This window comes from Colobus angolensis, unplaced genomic scaffold (genome assembly GCF_000951035.1).
Source record: "Colobus angolensis palliatus isolate OR3802 unplaced genomic scaffold, Cang.pa_1.0 Scaffold9, whole genome shotgun sequence".
Taxonomy (NCBI): Eukaryota; Metazoa; Chordata; class Mammalia; order Primates; family Cercopithecidae; genus Colobus; species Colobus angolensis.
The window spans coordinates 1,680,210-1,696,140 of record NW_012122931.1 but is presented as its reverse complement, the minus strand read 5'-3'; the positions used below and the strand labels follow the sequence as shown (position 1 = coordinate 1,696,140).

Here is a 15,931-nt window from a genome sequence, read left to right as displayed (position 1 = left end):
GTTGAGTCAGATTGTGGGCTTAGAGATAGGGCCAGAGAAAGCAGATGAAGGAAAAAAGACTTGGCCAAAAAGATGAATTCAATTAACTTAATAAATAAGAACAGGAGGCAAAGGTGGCCTTGGGCTGGGGTCCCAGGAGCAGCGTTTCAGGAGAACGGGCCTGTGGAGAAGGTGCTAGAGCCACTACTGTGGGAAGAAAAGGTGGGGGTTTCTGCAGTATTACTGGAAACCATGTCCCTTTCACGGTGTTCAGTGAGAGGACTGGGGCCATTTTGACATTCATTTCCATGGCTCTCACCATGTCTTTGGGTCCCTGATCCCCTCCAGGAAGAGCTGTGGGGTCAGCATCTAGACAAAATCACTCAGGGGAGCTGGTCACCAGCCAATGACCTTGGCTGGTGTCCAGTGACAGGAGCATATTCAGGGCATCGAACATCTCTTCTGGTCTGGCCTGGACCCAGAAGCATCACATGTCCCTGATGGTCCAGTGAGGGAGGGGCCCGAGCTGGAGAGGGCCCAGGAGCCATAACAACACCGTCTCCTCAGGGAGATTTATAACCCTGGCTGGGCCCTGGTGGAATCCTCAGTGAGACTTCTAGGTGTATCATGTATCCCTATGCGTTTACTAAAAAAGGGCCCTTATCTTTGGGGTGTGGAAATAAATGAAGACCACCCAAATGAGACAAGCCAAGGCTGTTTACTCAGAGCTTGCCGGGGCAAGGGAGTCGGCCAGCATCGTTCACATCTGGCGGACTTGAAGGCAGGTAGAGGACAGGGAGAGTTCTAGAGGAAAAGGGAAGGCTCCAGGCATGCCTGCTGGAGGCTGCCGCTAGGGAGCTGGAGGCATCTCTCTAGAGGTGGGCATTCCACAGGACTGGCGAGGGGAGCACATTTGGCTTTCTCTGGCTGGTCCTAGGTTGGAAGCAGGAACAAAAACTAGAGACACTGCCAGTTATGAATGATGCCCTGGCCATTTGGGATAGGTGACTACAGAGGTGACTTAGTTCAGCTTCCTGGACTATTGGAGGAGAGAGCAGCCTGGCTTCCTGCAAGCCTGGCGCAGCAGGCGGCTTCCCAGGTGGGCTCCCGCAGGTCATGGTTTGGTCTCCTGGGTGGGTAGCCGCAGACTGTGGGGCGGAGTCCTCTGTTTACCGGAGGTCTGGCCATTGCCCACACTGAATATTCAGTCTCAGGAGATCTGGACTAAAACATCCATGGGGAAGGTCAAATGCTGTCTGGGTTTGCTTTAAAATAACCCAGGGCAGGGGGAGCAGGTGAGGGTGCAACCCAAGCCTAGACCGCCATGAGCTGACATCCGTCGAAGCAGGGGATGGATTCATGGGGGTTCTCGGACTATCCTCACTACTTCTGGATATTTTTATGAGATTTCATAACAAACAGTTAAAAACAAAAATTCCTGGCCACTGTGAACCCCCAGCATCCTGGGGCACCATCCCGGTGGGCTTTGTGACACTGCCCGATTCCAGACCCTTCCATGCCTTGGAACATCACAGTGTGCCCTTTGGGAAGGCTTTGCTTAGTGTAACTGTGGTTATGGCTCCAGGGAGTCCCTAAATCTTGCAGCCTATACCCCCTTCCCAGCTCAGAGCCAGTGCCTAGGACTTAGTAGGTCCTCAGGACTAATGTAAATGAATTAGTAAATGAATTGAGTGAAACAAGCCACCGATTAATTGCTTTACTGAAGGTTCCCCGGCTCCCATACCCTGGCTTGTGCTTAGTTTTATGGGACCATAAGTCTCCTCACTGGCCGGAAGCTTCTGGGGTAAGGAGAAGAAACTCATCTTCAGCTCTCCCACAGCACTGCAGAATAGTGCTTGGCAAAAAGGCAGTTAGGAAGTATTTTGGAAACCATTGGGAAATGCCCAAGATGGAGATGTCTTGGTTAACAGTGGCAACATAAGAGAATTCTGCTTAAGACGGCAAAGCCAAGACTAGCAGGAGAAAATCAGGTATTTGAAGGCATCATTACTACTCGTAAAAAGAGCCATAAGGACTCCAAATCAGCAGACAATTTAAAGAGGACATTTAATGAGAGGCCTTGACTGGCAGGCACTGTCTGCAGACAAGGCCACGCATGGCCGAGCCTGCCATGCGCCCACTCACTCTTCAGAACATTTTACTCCTAGACGAGGCCTGACATCCAGGCCTTTCATCTTCCCTCCACCCGAGTTTCCGTGCCAAGGACCCCAACAAGACACCCTTGAAAGCACTTCAGTGTGGTCTGAAATGTGCTGATAATTAGCAAAATGAAACCCAGAAGGAATTTCCTTAAACTCCCTCCTCTCTGTTGAATTTTATAAAGCTAATAAAAACATTTTTATCCTACAAAAAAGCCTTCCCCCCAAAAAGCTTATCTTCTGCAGAAAATGAGAGAAGACTTTCTTTCTAAAATCATGTTCCCAGCCCAAAAGGCTGGTATTCCCACAAGCTGAAGCCACACAGTCCAACTCTTGCAAGACCACAGGGGCGGCTGGGGGACTGAGTCACCATGGGGGCAGCCGCCTTGCTGAGGCGGGGTTTCCTTCTCCATCGAGCTGCTGTCATAGGCAGACTTGGGGCTGGGGGTCTGTCGAAGTCATACCCCTCTCTCTCTCTTTTTTTTTCTTTTTGTTAACACAGAGTCTCATTCTGTCACTCAAGCTGGAGTGCAGTGGTATGATCTTGGCTCACTCACTGCAACCTCAGCCTCCTGGGTTTGAGCAATTCTCCCGCCTCAGTCTCCCAGGTAGCTAGGAATATAGGCACCCACCACCATGCCCAGCTAATTTTTTTGTGCTTTTGTAGAGATAGGGTTTCACCATGTTGGCCAGGCTGGTCTCGAACTCCTGACTTCAAGTGCTCTGCCGCCTCAGCCTCCCAAAGAGCTGGGATTATAGGTGTGAGCCATCACGCCTGGCCCATACCCCTCATCTCTGAGAACTGCCATCCCCGGCAACCAGGAGTCTTCATGGCCACGTCTGAGCTCTGTGGCCTCACTGAGCCCTCACTGCACACCCCTCAACAGAGCTGACTGTGCCTGGGACACCTGACCAGCTAGCCTGGGCAGATCCCCCTTCCTGAGGATTTGGCTTTGAAGCTGCCTTTGTGGGTGGTCTGAACCGAGGACACAGGAGACAAGAATGGATTGGTGGTCACGAGTGGCTGGGAACATGACAAGAAAGACAGAAGAGAGGAGGAAGGGTCCCCGCCTCAGCCTCCCAAGTAGCGGGGACTACAGGCACGTGCCGCCATGCCCAGCCAGAGGTAATTTTGAAGAAATATTTTGAGTTTCTATTTGTATTAAAGAGAAATAATGTGATCAAGTCTTATATTTCCCTTTAGAAGATGTTTTTCAAATACCGAGCTGGTGGTCTTTTAGAAACAGAACACCCACACCTCCTGCAATGCTCCCCAGCGTGTGTGAGAGGGACAGGGTGGATGGCACTGCCCGGACCAGAGGGTGGGCTGTGCAGCAGGCTGCCCAGGGCTATGGGAGGCAGACGCCTCTAAGGTACAGGACATGGGGGCTTTCCACTCTGGGGACAGCTGGACAGCTGCCCTTTCCACTGCTGGTGCAGCCCAGCCCTCCATCTCCTGGCACGGGCCACCGGGTTCAGCACTTTCCTCCATGCCTTCACTCGGCTGAGCCTAAGAAGAAAGGGAGCAAGCCTGGACCATTCCACCAGGTGCTTGGACAAAACAGCCTCCTTCACTCCACTTGTGATCCTTTCCCATTGCAAAAACTTACCTCGGTACCCAACAGGACGTGGGCCCAGTAAGGAATTATCTTCTTCCTTCCTTCACATCCTGCCTGTGTCTATTTTACTCTAGCATTTTCTTTTACTCAATCAAAAATGAAATGGAACAAACCAAGCAATGGCTGGGTGGCAGTGGGGGTGGTGGTGGGCACTGCCACTGTGTGCCTACCCCTGTCCCTGGGGCCAGTCCTACCTTCCTTTGCAGATAAAGCCTTTTGGCTTTGGTGGCCGTAAAGGAAAACTCGTTTAAGACCAGGTTCTCCAGGGTGAGGAGACTGCTGTTCAGATGTTTGCAGAGCCACATTGCCTGAAGAAAGGAAAGAAGAAAAGAGCATTTTCATAAAAACAATAAATACACAAATAACTCCATTAAAATGCCTTGGTCCTTCCCTCTCCGACGGGAAAAGGTTGGCCATGGGAAAGCACAATTATTTCCAGCTGGAGGAAGGCCACCAAGGGAGACCCACCCAGAAAGCACCTGCCGGCCTAAAAGCCCTGCTCGTAGCATCTCTTCTTCTACCAGCATGGACTTAAATCAAGTGGGAAGACCTACAGGCGGGCTACGTTTTAGCTGTCCTTGACATGCTTTCCAAGCTCTGTGGACCATGAGTTTCATCTCAAGGAAGATTTAGAACAGGAACTTTGAGGACAGAACCTAAGGATGGGTAACAGCCCACACTCAGTATTCTTTTTTTTCTTAAAGATTGGGAGCTGGCATGTGCTGGTCAATGGGATGTTTAGTTCATTGATAATTACTCTATAGTCTGTAACAGAAGAGTAAATTTTAAGGAAGAATAGTGAACTACAACAATCTTGACACCAAAATTGTGCTGATGACCCTTCCAGCCTTGAGATAGTTCTGAAGGCCCTTCCAGGACCCGGGGCTGGTGTGAACCTTCATTCTTCCTGTTCCTGTTGCCGAGAAACCTCAGTGACAGCATTGGGAAGAAGCCCTTTTTGACTGTACATCGTCTTATCAGGTGTGTGTGTCCAAAGGGCATTCAGGAGTGGGGACAGCAATTCACCAAAAGGCTTGCTGTTGAAACACCAGCTGCCGGGGCCTGACCTCGATAGGGAGGACAAACTCGATCACTTCAGCCATGTCAGGATGTGCCGAAAGCAAGTCTCTGCCCTCTGAATCTGCTCTGCCTGGCAGATTCCTACCAGGGACCAGAGAAGAGCTAGGACAGGACGAAGCACAGACGGCCCCAGAATTCAAATGTCAAAGACAAAAGGAGAGCCTCCCACTGAGCAACCAGACTCTTCCAGAAAAGCCAGTTCAACGAGCTTGTCTGTCTAAACGCAGAATCTGTCATCCTCACTCCCAATGTCAGAATTACCTGGGGAGTGTGTTCTAACTACTAGTTTTTTTGGGCTCTGCTCCAGGAGATTCTGATGAGGTTGGTCTGCAGGGCACTCCAGGAACCTGCATTTTTCATAGCACCCTGGAAATGCCAGTGATCAGCAGGTCTGGGAGTCCCTGGCTTCTAATTGTGAAACAGCAAAATGGTTGGACTCAGGTGGGTTAAATGCAGAAACGCATGGAACCCTACAGTCTGCTATGGAGGAATCAAATAGAAAAACTATAGACCAACAGGATGAGCAGATGGACAGATGAGTAGAACAGCTATACTAACTCCAAAAGCATAGCCCCTGCAGGTTAGTTTAGGCAAGGATCAGTCATTTTAACTCCTTTTCAGAGGAAAGCAAGGTGCCAGTTAAACGGGGGAACAGCCTGCCCCATCCCGTCCATGACACATGCTCACAGCGATTATATAGTCACGGAAGAAGGGTTCGCTGATGTTCACCAACCAGGGTTTTAAAAGGTAAAAAGGGTCTCATCTTGGATGAATGAAACTTTAACACATTTCTGGCACTTAAAAATGGACTTTAGGCTGGGTACAGTGGCTCATGCCTGTAATTCCAGCACTCTGGGAGGCTGAGGCAGGTGGATCACGAGGTCAAGAGATTGAGACCATCCTGGCCAACATGGTGAAACCCTGTCTCTACTGAAAATACAAAAATTAGCTGGGTGTGGTGGCACACGCCTGTTGTCCCAGCTACTCAGGAGGCTGAGGCAGAAGAATCGCTGGAACCCAGGAGGAGAAGGTCGCAGTGAGCTGAGATCGTGCCACTGCACTCCAGCCTAGTGACAGAGAGAGACTCCATCTCAAAAAATAAAAGTAAAAAATAAAAAATAAAAAGTAAAAAGGGTTCCATCTCAGATGAATGAAATTTTAACACATTTTTGGCACTTAAAAGTGGACCTTAGGCCAGGCGTGGTGGCTCACGTCTGTAATCCCAGCTCTTTGGGAGGCTGAGGTGGGCAGATCACCTGAGGTCAGTTCAATACCAGCCTGGACAACATGGTGAAGCCCCATCTCTACTACAAATACATAAATTTTCTAGGTGTGGTGGTGCACGCCTATAGTCCCAGCTAGTCGGGAGGTTGAGGCATGAGAATCGCTTGAACCTAGGAGGCAGAGGTTGCAGTGAGCCCAGATTGCACCACTGCACTCCAGCCTGTGTGACACAGTGAGACTTTGTTTGAAAAAACAAAAAAGGACCTTAAAGATCGAATGTCCTAGAGGCATTCACTGTCCAGAAAACGGCATTCACTGTCCAGAACTGGTGGTGTGTGAAAAAGGGTGGGCGAGGTGGGCCCAGGCATTTGCTGTATCTTCAAAGATGCATTTTCTTTAAAACGGGAAGAGAACAAAGCAAATATGGCAACATGTTAAATTTGCATAACATCTGGGGGTTGGGTACATGAATATCGATGATACAGTTTGCTGTCCTTTTCTGATTCTTTTAAATATTTCACAATTAAAATGCTCATAGTGAATCTTAAGATTCCAAGTCAAAGTCTATGAAATGTGTGTACTGTTGGACCCAGCATCTGGAAATGCATCCTAAGGACATAACGAACAGTGAGCAAGGAGAGCGTGTACGCGGGCAAGAAAAAGCCCACAAAGGTGTCTCCAAGCATGTTAAAGCAATGCTCATCTCTGGATCTCTGGATGGTCGGGGAATTCTATTTTTGGTCTTTTGTAGGTTCTAGGTTTTCTGCTACAAATACACACTACCTTTTGTAATAAGAAGAAAATAAGAAGGAGGAGAAGGAAAAGAAGCAAAGCTCAGTTACGCTGCAAATTCATGGAGGTGCAGTCTCATTCCAGCTCTGGAGGATAAATGAGATATTACAGCATCACAACACTTAATATGATACACTTACTATCGTTGTTTTCCCCGAGGCAGGTGGACCTAATATTACAATCCTGGGCACTGTGGAATAAAAATATTTGAATGTCACCACTCAACATGACAAGCAGCCTCCCATGTCTGCGGTACTCGGGGTGTACCTATTTCTTTCCTCCCCAGATTTCATTTTCTGCCAGTGACACGGCCATTTGTAACCCAGCAGCTCGGAGACACTCTTGCCATGGAACGCATTCTCCGTATTTAGAGAGGTAAGTGATCACCGAGATGGTTTATTCTTTCACCTCCAAGGGGACGTGGACACAGTAACTTGTTTACCAAACTCATAAATATCAAGAACAATTGGGATTTCAAACACCATAAAGCATTTTAAACAGGGACTTTGTCTCCAGACGCTCTCTCCAATAAGGCTTTAATTTATGCAAAACGACCTTAGAAGCTTTTCTTTATGTTTATGCCTTTTTATTTAGCAAATTGTATTCCCCATGATTTTACATAGGGAAGTCATGAGGAAAGCCCATTACTTCCCTCTGTATGGGGAAGAGTATGGGCCAGATTTATAAAACCCGAGAAAGGAAAGTCTGTTTTCAAAGATGGACTTTTCTATGCAAATGGAAAACACTGGCAGTTTGTTTGATTTTAGTCCTGGCTGGTTTTGGTCCCACACAATTCCCAACCCAGGCTATTGACAAGAGTATAATATGAACCAAGGGCTCCTGAACCTGTGACAGAGAGTCTGGGCTCACCCGGCAGGTGAAGCTCTGGTGGCAAACGCAGGTCCTGGCCATCATGGAAGCTGAGAAGGCATTTTCAGCTTCTGGGGTGGGAGCCAGGGCAGAGATTCAGCAGCCCTTTCTCTGTTCTAGGCCTGTAACCTGGGGCAAGGCTTCCCAGGGCCCTCCCCATGGGGAGAGAAGCCACTGCAGGTGGAAAAACTGCTTGCAGGACAAGTCTGGAAACAAGGTGGCTTTGAGAACACGTGGTCAGGTGAGAGGATGAGGTGAGACAGAGCTAGAGTGGCTGCTGGCGACGGGAAAAGAGCTGACCAGCACGGGGAGAAGGGTGCTGGAAGGCATCACCCTGGGTTGAAATGAAGGGAACAGCAGTGGGGTCTGGACAGATGCATCCACACTGCCTGCCTGCCCAACACCATCTTGACTGGGCCAGCTGTCCCTCTCCTCGTGGGGAGCTGGTAACCTTGGCCTGGCCCCTGACCCAAGGCGACAGATGAACGGATGTCCACTGCAACTCGCATGAGCCTCTAACGTCTGCATGAGAGCCTGTTCTGGCTGGGCTTCCGGGAGGGAATCTCGTCTCAGCAGAGGAGAGCAGTGCATGGTCTTCTAGTTTGGAGGCAGACACAGAAAAGGAACTAGACAGTGTCCTTTTGGCCAGCAATGTAATGGTTAGCACATCTACACCCAGCTGGCTGCTTGGGTTTAAATAGATCTTTGCCCAAAATCATGGCACCTTTTCATTTTTGGAGGAAGTCAAGGTAACTCAATGAATGATCCTCTCCTCTAACCTCAGAAGCTGTGGACCTTCTTATTCTCCCTATGGCTGTTCCTTCCACGTTCCTGCCTTGCCACCTGTCATTTCCCATCAGGAACATCCTCCCTTCCCAGCGCCCAGCATCCCCAGCCTCCCACTCCCTCTCCCTCCCTGAGATCCTTGTTCTCGCTCCCTGGGGAGGCCCATGATCAAGTGGCGGGCTGCCGCAGCCTTCTACACTGGTGAATGTCAACCCGCTACTGAGAAACAGGTGGAGTCGCTGTCCCCACAGAAAGAGAAGCTCCCAAGGGCAGAGACTGAGCCTTATCCTCCTGGATCATCCCCACGGCAGCCAGAACTGTGAGGAGCCACATACAGCGACCTTCAGGGCCACCTCCTTGGCTGTCCCCGTCTCGTCCTATGGTCACTGTTTGTCACCTGTGTCACCACCATTACTACTGCCTTACAGAGGGCTCCCTCTGCCAGTCAGCATGTTTGGGTACAAGTGCAGAAACTGGATGCAGCTCAAGAAGAAAAGGGGGTTGACTGCTCACACCTGTAACCCTAGCACTTTGGGAGGCCGAGATGGATGGATCACTTGAGGTCAGGAGTTCGAGATCAGCCTGGTCAACATGGTGAAACCCCATTTCTACTGAAAATACAAAAAATTAGACAGGTGTGGTGGCACACACCTGTAACCCCAGCTACTCTGGGGGCTGACGCAGGAGAATCACTTGAACCTGGGAGGTGGAGGTTGCAGTGAGCCGAGATTGCGCCACTGCACTCCAGCCTGGGCAACACAGCAAGACTCCGTTTCAAAATATCTATATCTATATCTACATCTATCACTCCATCCCAGGGTGGCTCACAGAGTCCTACACAGGCTGGGAAGCCAGGTCCTCAGGGCTACCCCACAGGAACAACACCCCTGGCAAGGCCACCCAACGGGCTGGGAAGACACCACACAGTGCAGCCCGTGCCCATGATGCTGCTGCCACATGTGGGCACCGTGCCGCCATCAACCACGCTGCCCTTCCACCCAGGAAGCAGGCCCTGCGGAGCTGCCAGGTAGTGCTCCGGGCCCTGCCTGTGACTCTGAGTCTGGACTCCCCTGGCAGGTGAAGCACTGGTGGCAGGCCCAGCCCTGACTGTCATGGAAGCTGGGAAGGTGTTTTTAGCTTCTGGGGTGGAAGCCAGGGTGGGCATTCAGTGGCCCTTTCTCTGTTCTAGGCCTAGGGCCTGGGGCAAGGCCTCCCAGGGCCCTCCCTGTGGATGAGAGAAGCCATCATAGAAAACAGTGTGGGAAACACTGCTTGCAGGACAAGTGTGGAAACGAGGTGGCTTTGAGGACACATGGTCAGGTGAGAGGATGAGGTGAGATGGGAGCCAGGGTGCCATGGGAGCCAGGGTGCCACGGGAGGTTTGTGGGGAGGGTGGCAGGGAGGGTGGTCAAGGGTGGAGGATCCTTGGGCCATGAGGCAGAGCTCTCACTTGGACCATGGGGAGAGCGCCTGCTTCGCCAAAGTCAGATGAGGGAGCAGTGGGGAACCTGGGTCCGCTCAAAGTCAGATGAGGGAGCAGTGGGGAACCTGGGTCCGCTCATGCACCATCGCCTGCTGCCTCTCCGGGGCTCTGACCACAGGCCCTGCTGAAGCTCCTCCAGACACAGACGAGACCCAACAGGGCTCAGGGCACACAGAGCCCGAGGAGTGCGGAGATGCAGCTTGGCAAGGGCCTTTGGGGAGCAAACCTGACTCCTGAGTCACGCATTCGCCTGAGAGTTCCTGGGCTGGGGGCTGCAGGGGAAACCCTCCCCTTCCAGGTTCCTGTAAGTGGCACCCAAATGGTACACATCTATGAACAGACTTTAAAAGGGGAACATCCACGGCCTTTCTCCCCCACCTAATTTCTCCCACACATTTATGTGATTAATTTCAGTTTCTTAAAATCTAACACCTTGAAACTCCAGCCCTGCTCATGAGTAATTATTTATAAACAGTGTCATAAAAGGCTGCTTGACTGCCAAGAGTAATCAACTTCTTCCAACCACTTCAAAGGAAATCAAAAAACCTTTCCATCCACAGATCCTTTTGAGGTTTAACTAGGAGCATGATTTAAAATTCACAAGAAAACCCTTAGGTATTGGAGCTCTAATACACAGCTTTCTTGGACAAACGTTTGATAAAAAACGAAACATACCATTATATACACCATTGCCTGCTTTAATATTGCCCAGGGCTACTGTAAATGCTCACTTTGTACTAAATCTGCTTTTCTGGCGGCGAAGGGGCTGCCAGCCCATGTACCGGGGCTCTCTCTGCTCCCTCGTGTGCTCGCTCACCGGGATGAGTCCGGGGCCTTCTTTCCCTCTGCACCAGTCACCGGGCACGTCACTGTGTGTGGCAGTTAACCCCAGGCCCAGTAAGAGGAAGGGTTGAGGTCCTAGCTACAGTTACCACAGGCCGCTGCACGGCTGAAAGGGGGCACAATGATCTGACACACCAGCCCAGGGGAATAAAACACACATTGGATGTCACGGGCCCCTCCAAGCCTCCCGCACTCTTCTAGGACACATGAGGATTGGGCTTAGCTGATTCGAGGCCTCTCCCACTCCTAGAAAAGTCACCAAGGCGGCCAGGCGCAGTGGCTCATGGCTGTAATCCCAGCACTTCAGGAGGCCGAGGCGGGTGGATCATCTGAGGTCAGGAGTTTGAGACCAGCCTGGCCAACATGGTGAAACCCCATCTCTACTAAAAATACAAAAGTTAGCTGGGTATGGTAGCAGGTGCCTGTAATCCCAGCTAGTCGGGAGGCTGAAGCAGAAGAATCACTTGAACCTGGGAGGCGGAGGTTGCAGTGAGCCGAGATTGTGCCATTGCATTCCAGCCTGGGCAACAGAGTGAGACTCCATCTCCAAAACAAACAAACAAACAAAAAACAGAAAAAGAAAAGAAAAGTCACTAAGGCAGGGTAGTCTCCCCTGTCTCCCTTCCTCCTTCCCATTTTTGCTCCACAAGCATGGGCAAAGAGAGAGAAACCCATGGGTATCTCTCTCTTCTTTCCATTTCAGTGGTTGGGACTTGAGCCAAAGGACAAAATGTTCCAACATCCATGAAAGCTGCCAGCTGAGGGCCTGCGGTGGAGTGCAGGGCTGTGGGAAACAAATGAACTCTCCAAAACAGTAGTTCCTGGGACCCAGTGACTCTACTCCCTGAGAACATCTGGCCAAAAGCTGGACTCAGCTGTTCAGGAGGACAGACCCCCAGCTGGAGGCTGGCCCCCAGCTAGAGACGGCACGAGGCAGGTCTGGATCCAAGCCCCTGCTCGAGAACAACGGAGCAGGTGCAGTGCAAAGAAAGGAGCAAGGGCTCCATGGAGGGAGCTTCGGGAAAGCCCCAGACCTTCCGATGAAGGGAAAGGGGCACTAAGGAGGGTAGGAGGAGGAGACAAAGGGAGGGAGGCGGCAACGGAGGTGGCTGTCCAGCCAACATCAACTACATTCCATCCAAACCAGAAAGATGATGTTTAAACTTTAAAATCGTGATGAAGTGGACAGTTTGACATTGAAAATTAAAGCTGCACACAGAGGAGTAAGATCAAAACATAAAGAGATTATTGAATCTGCCTCAAATTTCTTGAAATTCAAGGCTTTTGAGTTTCAAGGTAAGCCTTGAAGTAGCGGTTTAAGAACACACAGGGCCAGGCATAGCGGCCCATGCCTGTAATCTCAGTGCTTTGGGGGGGCAAGGCAAGAGGATCGCTTGAGCCTAGGAGCAGGGACCAGCCTGGGCAACATAGTGAAACCCTGTCTCTACAAAAAAATTTTTAAAATTAGCAGGTGCAATAGCATGTACCTGTAGTCCCAGCTACTCAGGAGGCTGAGGCAGGAGGATCACTTGAGCCCAGGAGGTCAAGGCTATAGTGGGCTGTAATCACCCCACTGTACTCCAGCGTGAGCAACAGAGTGAGACCCTGTTTCTAAAAAGAAAAATAAGAGGGAGGAAAGAAAAAAAGAGAAGAACATAGGGCATGCCTCAAGCAGGATTTTCAAACTAACAGCAGAAAACGTCAGTGCAACCTCATTTATGAGAGTTCAAGTGGTTACATTATTATCAAGCACTTTTTTTAAGACAGAGTCTTACTATGTTGCCCAAGTTGGAATGCAGTGGGTATTCAAGATGCAGTTGTGGCACTGTGGTCTTGAACTCCTGGCCTCAAGCGATCCTCCTGTCTCAGCCTCCGAAGTAGCTGGAGCTACAGGTGCACTACCACACCCAGCTTTCAAGCACTTTTTTTTTTCTTTTTTAGATAGGGTCTCACTCTGTTGCCCAGGCTGGAGTGCGGTGGTGCGATTTTGGCTCACTGCAACCTCCACCCCCTGGGTTCAAGCAATTCTCCTGCCTCAGCCTCCTGAGTAGCTGGGATTACAGGCATGTGCCACCACGCCTGGTTAATTTTTGTATTTTGTTTTTGTTTTTGAGACGGAGTCTCGCTCTGTTGCCCAGGCTGGAGTGCAGTGGCGCAATCTTGGCTCACTGCAAGCTCCACCTCCCAGGTTCACACCATTCTCCTGCCTCAGCCTCCCCAGTAGCTGGGACTACAGGCACCCGCCACCACGCCTGGCTAATTTTTTTTATTTTTAGTAGAGATGGGATCTCACCACGTTAGCCAGGATGGTCTCGATCTCCTGACCTCATGATCTGCTCGCCTCGGCCTCCCAAAGTGCTGGGATTACAGGCATGAGCCACCGCACCCAGCCAATTTTTGTATTTTTAGTAGAGATGGGGTGCCAGGCTGGTAAGCACAATTTTTAATTTAGAAAAATCTATCAAGCTTTTCACTACTGGAAACTCGACGTCGTACCCCTGGAAGCCGCTACCCATGGTGCACCAGAGATTTCCCATTCCTTCAGCCACCACTGACCAGACCAGAGCTTCACGGCTTCCATCTGGTTTAACCAAACATGTCCATTTCACAAATGAGGAACGTAAGGCCAAAGACAGCCACAATCTCTCATGTCTCTACATTTTAAGATGAGTGAGCTGCAGGGTACCTGACAGCGGGGAGGGAGGTGGGACGTGGCAAGACAGAGGATTGTGCTGCACCGCACTCTCCACTCGCTCTTGGTTGACTTTTAGTCTGACTGTTTTCGCTTTACTTTTACTTTAGCTTTTACTTGGCTCTTACTTCACTTTTACTTTGTGTTTCCTTTTGCTTTGCTTTCCCTTTGCTGTCCATTCTTCCTCTGGTGGCAGGGTGAGATAGCTGCGTGGGGGCAGAGTTACTGTCTGCAGCCCTGGAACAACAGAGCTTAGCAACACCCAAGCTCCCAGCACCCACTCGGCCTCAGGGTGGGGGCGGGGGAGAATGCAGGAACTTCTTCCTCCGGCAGACGGAGTCAGTGAGGCCTGGGGGCGAGCCTAGGTCTGCAGCAGTAAGGGCCACTCAGGAGGGCAGGGTAGGCTTAACACCCACCCTAAGAGCAGGTGAATCTGGAGAGACAGAACCTCCCACCTGTGCCATGTAATAAACAGCCAACCAGAGAAAGAAGGTCTCTAAGAGTCACTGCAGGGCAGAGTAAACTGCACCAGGAAGGTGGGGTTGGGGAGAAGGCAAATCAGACATGGGGAAGGGGGTCCCGAGGCCATCCCAGCACCGCACCACCCGCGCCTGGGCATACAGGACTCTCAGTCAACATCCACTGAACAAGGGAATGTCCAGTGAATCAGCCATTTGCACCTAACCAGAGGCTCAGAAAAGGGCCTCTTTGTTGGCCCTTTGTGGGGTCTCTCTTTGAACCTGCCCGCCTAGGTCCATGCAATGGCATCGGGAGCCAGGACTCCCTTCCTCTGCTGCTCCGCAGCCAGACCTAGATGCGCCAGGACCTGCATGCAGGGCACGAGGAAAGGCTTGGAACCTCCTCTCTCACCCTTTTTTTTTTCTTTTAACTACCTAGTGTCATTTCTCACCTTGGGCCTTCTGAACCTCCACACAGGGCATCTCTGGCCTCTGTCCTCAGCTGTAACAAGTGCTAATTTCACTGGTGCGCTGGTAGCTCCTTCAAAGCAGCTAATTCCCCAATGAAAGAAACATAAAAGCTCCAAGACATCAGTCCTACCCAACAGCCCACACAGGACAGGATGACCCTCCACTTGGCAAAGGGACCATGGAGTAGAGTGAGGGGCCTTCCTTGTGTGAGCGCCTCCCTCCTCCCCGCTCCTGCGCTCTGGCCTTGGGTCGGCTGACCTACACCGGCCAACTGCAAAGGTTTGGGGAGCTCGGAAACACGTTAACAGGCTCTGATAATGAGACCGTCGGAAAAGCCCAAGAGCTTGCCTGTCTAGGTAGACCAGAGACCAAACTTACGCCTGACAAGTGGAGTGATCAGAGAGCTGAAACGCAACAGGCGACATCAGCTAGGGCAGGCGAAAGCAGTAATAATTGATTCCATGGGTCATTCTGGGGTTTTCATTTTAGTCACTTGGCAAGAGAATTTTTATAAGTTGTGCTCCAAAGGAAATTAAGGCATTTTTCAATGAACCACCACCTCAAGTTGTCGAAACCCCTCCCTTCTGAGCTCCCTTCAGACACAGGTAGGACAGAATGGTGCTCAGCTATTCTCGGGGTGGGGCAGGATCCCTGGAGAGGATGAGGAGAAGGAGGAGACAGAGGAGTCAGGGAAGAAGGGGGAGGAGGAGGCGAGGGGAAGACGGGGAGGGGAAGAGCCCCAGCCAGTGCTCACCATTGTCGTTGTCTTTATGCAAGTGCTGGATCATGAAGGGGATGGGGTCCTCAGGCTGATGGATCAGGAGTTGCTCCAGCATGTTCTGCGGGTGCAGGGCAGACACCCAGGTGGTTAATACCTGCAGGGGCACCTGGTCACCATAGATACCAGCTACGGGGCCTGCTCTCTCCACTGCACCCCACCAAACATGACTTCAACCTGGGACCCAGCCTCTGCCCCAGCTGGCATCTGCTTGGGTCCCCACGAGCAGAGGCATGAGGGGGGCCACCTGGTGCTGCTGCAGAGGCACCTGGGGGAGGCAGAAGTGGGGAGCCCTGCCCCTGATTCAGAGCAGGCAGTCCAGGGCTCTCTCCCCTGGGGTTCTTTGGGCTTCCCAGACGAGCCTTCTCCAAGTTCTCAAGCATCACCATTCCCCTCAGAGCCTTAGCGGATGCTGTCCCCTTAGCTAGGAAGCTTCTTCCTCATCCTCATCTTGGCTAACTTCTGCTGAGTCTCAGATCTCAATGGGAACATACCTTCTTGCGTATGTGCACTAGGCAAACACATCAGATACTCCTGCACCTGCCTGTGGGCATTGCCCTTTTCCATGCCTCACCCTGTGCCTACTCACCAGGCCACCATCCTCCCGGCAGGCCATGGGTTCTTTGGGCCTCCTTGTCTGCCTAGAGCCCTTGGCACCCCAATGCCTGGCAGTCACAGCAGATGGCCGGCGCAGATG

The 15,931-nt window shown here is 51.2% G+C and overlaps 1 protein-coding gene across 1 annotated transcript in view; it reads right to left on the bottom strand.

The window, feature by feature from the left end:
- The window catches only part of AK8 (adenylate kinase 8), a 176,573-nt gene that overhangs the window by 157,690 nt on the left and 2,952 nt on the right, over positions 1 to 15,931 (bottom strand). The window contains exons 2-4 of the mRNA XM_011931163.1: positions 15,211 to 15,295; positions 6,994 to 7,043; positions 3,952 to 4,065 (exon numbers count right to left, since the gene is read on the bottom strand). Of these exons, the coding sequence (XP_011786553.1) occupies positions 3,952 to 4,065; positions 6,994 to 7,043; positions 15,211 to 15,295 (249 nt within the window). The remainder of the gene's footprint in view (positions 1 to 3,951; positions 4,066 to 6,993; positions 7,044 to 15,210; positions 15,296 to 15,931) is intronic.